At 43.3% G+C, this 7,328-nt stretch overlaps 1 protein-coding gene across 1 annotated transcript; it reads left to right on the forward strand.

Moving 5' to 3' along the window:
• Window positions 1-2,609: 2,609 nt before the first annotated feature.
• Window positions 2,610-5,850, forward strand: LOC123116114 (uncharacterized). The gene is made up of 5 exons (XM_044537119.1): window positions 2,610-2,830; window positions 2,937-3,173; window positions 3,268-3,498; window positions 3,747-3,928; window positions 5,009-5,850. Exons 1-5 carry the CDS (start codon window positions 2,653-2,655, stop codon window positions 5,573-5,575), a joined length of 1,395 nt encoding a protein of 464 aa, XP_044393054.1. The 5' UTR covers window positions 2,610-2,652; the 3' UTR covers window positions 5,576-5,850.
• Window positions 5,851-7,328: the final 1,478 nt, after the last annotated feature.

The following is a 7,328-nucleotide window of genomic DNA, read 5'->3' on the forward strand; positions in this document are numbered from 1 at the left end:
ACATAATTATGTCATATCTAGATGTGTCCTAGACAGACCCATTGAAAAAACTCCCTCCATGTCAATATATCCTTAGACTCGATTTATAAGTCTTCCTCGTATTTTAGGTAAAAAAATTATTATATACTCCCTCCGTCTGGAAATATTTGTCGAAAGAATGGATGTATCTAAACATATCTTGATGCATCCATTTTTATTCATTTCTCCAAAAGTATTTTGGAACGGAGGGAGTATTTGACTAGAAAAAAAAAATACTTACTTCGTTCCAGAACGTTAGGTGTATAAGTTTTTTTGAAATTCAAGCATTGACCAATATATTAAGGAAAATGTCAACATAAAAATATGTCTCACTATGTATATAATGTATATTTCATATTTTAAATGGGGATATTTTTATGCATGCAGTTTGATTTTTTTTTTTGAAAAATCTACACACGCACTACTTGATCTTGCATTAATAGGTAAGAAGAACCATGTTAAACTGCTTATAATTTAAGCTGTCAAATTGGTAAGTAGACCACCCTACAAGCCTAACCCGGCAACTAAGTTTGCCATCCTTCTGGGAAATGAAATGGCACATATTTTGCCATGATCTTGCATTGCTTCAACGTACAAAGCTTGACATGACGTATGAATAAAAAGTACCATATGTCCAAGATTTTTGCCATATGAACAGAGTTGCCATGACCGTATGATAAACACACAAGTTGCCACGAGAAATGGCACACAAATTTGCCATCATATCATCTTGTTATGCCAACATTTTTATTAGACACATACAAAAAAAATTACCAAAGGCTATGGGTGGCATGGGTTTCCGTGACATGCGAGCTTTCAACCAGGCCCTGCTTGCAAAGCAGGCTTGGCGTTTGCTGGATTGCCCCTAAAGTTTATGCGCGAGATTACTCAGAGCTAAATATTTCCCCCACGGAAATCTCTTAGACACGGTATTCCCTGCTAATTCGTCTGCTGTATGGAAAGGAATTGTCCATGGTCTTGAGCTTGTGAAGAAAGGGATTATTTGGCATGTGGGAGATGGTTCGTTAATCAAAACTTGGAGAGATGCTTGGATTCCACGAGGCCATAACCTGCGTCCAGTTACACCGAAAGGAAATTGCCGTCTACATTGGGTTGCAGATTTTATTGACGAGCATGGTGCTTGGAAGGAGCGGCTCTTAAGGGAACACTTTTGGGAACTGGATGTTCGTGAGATTTTGAAAATACGCACCTCACCGAGAAACGGGCAAGACTTTCTAGCTTGGTTTCTGGAAAGGAATGGACAGTTCACGGTCCGAAGTGCCTATCGTCTTGCCACGCTAGATCAGGCCCAGAACATGGTGGGTGCGTCTAGTACTCATCCCACCGGACAAAGACCTGTTTGGCAATGTATTTGGAATGCTAGAGTACCACTAAAAATGAAAATATTTGCATGGAAGGTGGTCTCTGGGGCGCTGGCCACTAATGCATGCAAGAAATATCACCACGTTACAAAGAGAGACACTTGTTCTCTATGTGCAAAAAAAGAAGAGACTAGCTTCCATGCGCTCGTTGCATGTGATTATGCTCAAGAGGTTTGGGCACAAATGAGGGCAGTATGGAAACTACCCCGGCAGGAAGACTTGCTAGATACGGGAAAAGACTGGTTACTAAATGTCTTTGCAAATTGTGATGACTTCTTGAAGGACTGTGTGATCATGTTGCTGTGGCGTCTATGGTCGCTTCGCAATGATTTATCACATGGGACGGAAGTGCCTCCGATTCCGTTTACATCTACAGAGCTACATGCAATCGCTGGACCTGGCCAGAAGGTTCTCAACGGACGAAATTATCAAGGGCAAGATGCCGATGGTGCAGGAGCAAAGCAGGGTCGCAAAGGTGGTGTCGCAGGCCCCTCCATGGCCGCCACCTCCGCCGGGCCATGCTTCGTTATCAGTAGATGGAGCCTTTTCTCAAACGGATGGGTCAGCTGCAGCAGGTATGGTACTACGGAGGCATGATGGAAGTATTATCTTCGCTGCTTATCGCTACATCTTCAATTGCAATAACGCACTCGAGGCGGAACTACATGCGCTAATGCAGGGCATGGCGATAGCGATCCAGCATTGCGAGCTTCCCATCATCGTCCAGTCTGATTCTTCGTTAGCTATTTCCTCTTTATCTGGTACTAGCTTATCTAGATCTGCCTATGGGCATCTTGTAAATGAGATTCGTCATCTCATGGTAGATAGAGTTTTTATTCCTATGAAAATTAGCCGCTTACAAAATAGGGTAGCAGATCGTCTGGCCTCTTACAGTCGTATAGAGCGAACAACTGCTGTATGGCTGGGTCGAGGACCACCGTGTGTGGAGGAACTTGTGCCTCTCGATTGTAACCCTGTGACTATGGAATAAAACTCTATTACCATCGCAAAAAAAAAGATTTTGGAGAACAAATTTACTAACCTTTGCAATCTGACCATTTGGAAGTGTAAACAAAATTTAAAAAATCAAAAAACGAAAACAAAAAAGTGAAAGAAACAGGAAAAAAAACGAGGCAGTGGCCTCCCGCGCAGGCCGGTCCATGTTGCGCTCGGCTTGATGTGAGCGTTCCTACTCTCGCTAAACGCCCGAACCACAAAGCGCCGCCGTCTTCAGAGAAACCCTCGCGTGGTAATGGCGCCTCCTCCAACGGAAGGGCAGCTCCGGCATGGATCAGAGGATACTGAGATCCTCTGCCTTTCTGTTCACGGAGAAGGCCACCCCAGCGTTTGCACGGATCAGCCGTCATCCCTAGGCGGCCCCGCGGCCCAAATTACAGAACCCCGTGATGACCATGCGCTCGTGTCCACAGGTGAGTCTATCTGTGCACCTCTACTCTATGCCCCATTGATCTTCGCATATCCTTTGTGCCAACCCAATACGACATCATTGATCAATTGTTTGTTTCAATTGCGCAGAATCAGATCGGTTTTCCTTGCGCGCTCTTGAGCTCGTGAGCGCACAGTTGGACAGCGACGACCAGTGCCATGCCGAACTGATGGAGGAGGACAGCGATGACAAGGATGGTAGCCATGACGAGGAGGACAGCGATGAATCTGATGCCCAAACGGCAGACGAGAACAGTGATGATGAGGAGGTTAGGGATGAATACTATGCCCAAGTGATTGGCCAGGACAGCGAGACAAATTGCCCAGGTTGCTAATTGGTCCTCCATGAAAAAAATGATTTTGTACTAGAAAAATAGCTGAAAATAATTAACTGATGATAGATGCTGAATTGATTCCTCAGGAAAAAAATACTCCGAGGAAGAAGCGGATGAAGTAGTGTCCAGATGGTTGCGCAGTTTCAACAAAGCGTATGGAGACTGCTTGAACCTGCGTTTGGAGATTCTAGCCCGGGGTGATAAGAATGCTTGTCTTCCTTCTTTTCCTTTGAAAGTACTCCCCGTGGTAACAAGTCTACGCATTACAAGCAACATCTGCTACCACCGCGAATACATGACCCATGACACTTCCACGAGTAAGGGCCTTTCAATCTTACTCCCTCCTTTCCTAAATATATGTCTTTCTAGATATTTCAGTATAGACTACGTACAAATATATATAGATGTATTTTAGAGTGTAGATTCACTCAGTTTGCTCCGTATGTAGTCTATATTGGAATCTCTAAAAGGACTTGTATTTAGGAACGGAGGGAGTAGTAATCTGCAGTTGCACTACTTATGTTTTTTACTCAGCATTTTGCCTTTTTGTCCTCTATATTTGCAGCTGCATCAATTCTTGGGTATCCCAATCCAAGAACCATGCTGCAGGTCTTCTCTTTGCGCTTGGCAAGCTATGAATCCTATCCCGTTAGTGTTTATGGAATTTTCGCTGTTAGAGATGTTCTGGAACCACGGCGGAATCTTATCTTTAACCATCGGAGAGAGGATGCTGTCACAATTGAGCAGGTAATTAAGGCCTGTTTGTTTTAAGAATAGTTATTTTTTTCTGAACAGTGGATGTACAGCCATAACAGATTATGTCAATTAGCTTCTTTGCCCATGTTTTAAAATTATCTTCGAGTAGATGCAAGTAGTCCTTCATTTTCAAGGGTCAACACATTATAAGGTACATGTTGTTAAACATTCTATACATCAACATGCCATCAGATTCCTAAAATATTATATGATTACACAAAAAACATAAAAACCTGGTAATCAGATTTATATTCTTCTGCTTTCATTTTCGGAAGGCAGTATTTTGATTATATATACATAGGCATTAAGAAAATCCAACTGGATGCAGGGGGAGAGTAAATAAGCTTGGATCACTGGGCTTTTTCCCGTGCTGTTCATTTACACATCTAGGCTTAATTAAATGGTCATTGGGCATCAACGCACGCCATAACCACACCCCTTAGATTGTAGCTTTTCTTATTTTCAAATTATTTGTCTTTTTTGTAGAATTTGGGGGAAATTTCCGGGTGCATTGATCCCTTTAGAACCCAACAACCCTATGTATAACAGTTAAACTGGGCTGGCTTACAACTGGAGTCATACATTGGCATCCAACAGGCTACTCTTTTTGTTAAAAAAAATCACCAACAAACTACTCCATTAGGACTCGTCAACTGCCATTGTTAGACAGTCTGATACCAAGTATCAACACTCCCCCTGGAGATTGGGCATGTGTTAAAAATCATGGCTATCTTGTTACAGTTTCATGGTTCTTACTATGACCACTACCATCGCTTAGCTTACTACTAGCACACTCCCTGATGATCTTCATGCCAACCCTGCTCATGCAGTACACATACACGAGAGCATTTTCTCTCCATCTCTTGCTACCAGCCTCTCCGCCGGTCGTTGTGGACAACATCAAATTCGTCTGTATATGTTTGTATTCTGAAACAGAGTGACTGAAAGGGTCTACTCTATACTTGATTTAAACATGAAGATGCATATCTTAAGACTTTATTCTGTTAATAAATGCTAATTTACTTGCGAGTGGATTACTTTGGTTAGTTCTGACGAGTTGTCAAATTGCAGGATTTTTTCACCTTACCTCTTTGTAGCCCCTGTCGAGGGATGTATGCACCGGATCAGGCATTACTGGAAGTTGATCTATGGGTGAAGGAGGGAGATGGATCGCCTGACGAACAGTTGCTCTCTGCGTATGTTGAGATTTATTTCCAGTCACGTTTTGATGAGATGCGAACAGGACGGATTCCAGGTGACAGTTGCAGCTTGGAGATAGACTTCATGTTCCTTTCACTGAGTGTTGAGGCTGTGATACAAATCTTTGCAAAGGTTGACCATCCTCATCATTTGAGATTTACCTCTTTCAGCAGTGGCTTTGATCATGAGATTGTGCTGTTTGGTGACAAATTCGTTGGGAGCGGGAGCCTAAACCAACATGTCGTCGCCGTGAGGGAGAAGGGGAAATTGGATGTTCGCTTACAAGTGGAGAAAATGGTGTTTCAATGGACTTTCCAAGATGGGGTGGCTGCAACTATTAGTTCTCCAAACGACTCGATCCTAGAGTATGGTCAGTTTGTTGTGAGGGTGTTATTTGCTCCAAAGGACTTGCAACCAGTTAGACGACATGGCTACTGATGATCGTTCAGCCGATGTGGATGTTAGGAATAAATTAACACATGTCTATGGTTAATTAGTAGTACATGTTAATTAAGAAACCGTTATTGGTAAGGGGTGTGTTCAACCCCAAAGAGTCATGTCCCTTCTCTCTTTATTGTCGAAAGGCATCTATTTTGAAGGATGCCCCTGAATAAGTACCTCTTCTTCTCATCTCTTCTATATGTATATCTTCTTTTCATCTTTTCCAGATGAGAATCAACAGAAATCAGGACTAGTCATCCATTCACTTTCAATCTAATGTTACTCTATTACGTTATTATCCCTTCGCTCTCCGAGAGAAATATGCCATCCTAGGCAGCGGTTATGCACACATGAAACGCCCGCACGCGAAACCCGGTGCCTCCCCTACCACGCCCTCCCTCGATCAACAGCGGCGAGTCGCCATGGCTTGCCTCGTGAGCACACAGGTGGACAAGGACGACCAATGCCGTGCCCAAGTGATGTAGGAGGACATCGATGACAAGGATGGTAGCGATCACGAGGAGGATAGCGCTGAATATGATGCCCAAATGGTAGATGAGAACAGTGATGAGGAGGTTAGGGATGAATATTATTCCCAAGTGATTGGCAAGGACAGCGAGACAAATTGCCCAGGTTGCTAATTGGTCCTCCATAAAAAAATGATTTTCTACTACCGAAATAGCTGAAAATAATTAACTGACGATCGATGCTACATTGATTCCTCATGAAAAAAATACTCCAAGGAAGAAGCGGATGAAGTAGTGTCTAGATGGTTTCGCAGTTTCAACAAAGCGCATGTTGACTGCTTGAACCTGTGTGAGGAGATTCTAGCCCGGGGTGATAAGAATGCTCATCTTCCTTCTTTTCCTTTGAAAGTACTCCCTGTGGTAACAAGACTATGCATTAAAAGCAACATCTGCTACCACCGTGAATACATGACCCATGACACTTCCACGAGCAACATCTGATACGTCGCCAGCTTTATCTAAATTCTTGATTGTTTCATGCTATTATATTATTAATCTTGGATACTTTATATGCATTTTATGCTATTTTATACTCCCTTTGTCCTAAATTACTCGTCGCTGAAATGGATGTATCTAGAATTAAAATACATCTAGATACATCCATACGTGCCACAAGTAATTCGGAACGGAGGGAGTATCGTTTTTGGGAACTAACCTATTAACCCAGCTGTCGCTACTAAAACCGGCAGACCTCAGGGTAGGGGGTCCCGAGCTATGGATCCCAGATCTATGGTTATCAAGGGACGAAGGAGACGGTATTTACCCAGGTTCATGCCCTCTAGAGGAGGTAATACCCTATGTCCTACTTTGATTGTATTGATGATTGTGTATCGAGTACAAACTTGATCTACCTCGAGATCGTAAGTTGTGTTCTAACCCTAGAGCTTGGTGGATGTGATTATGATTGATCTTCTACAGGCTAAACCCCTCAACTTATACAGATGCCAGGGGGTACCTAGGGCCACACATGGTCGGCCGCCAATCTAAAGATGCACATGACGATGGCCTAAGCTATCCTTGAGTACATGTCAAGTCTTCGGCAGAGTCCATCTTTATCATGTCAAACTGTGAGGCTTCCAGAATCCTTCCTTGTGAGAACAGTGGCCCATAAGTTCGGCCCATGGATTGTGGGCTAACTAGGTTGGTACCCCCTACTCCAGGACATCGTCAGTAGCCACTGAACTGGTCTTCGACACCGAGGACGACGCACTTCTTCAGCTGTA

Source organism: Triticum aestivum, chromosome 5B, assembly GCF_018294505.1.
Source record: "Triticum aestivum cultivar Chinese Spring chromosome 5B, IWGSC CS RefSeq v2.1, whole genome shotgun sequence".
NCBI lineage: Eukaryota > Viridiplantae > Streptophyta > Magnoliopsida > Poales > Poaceae > Triticum > Triticum aestivum.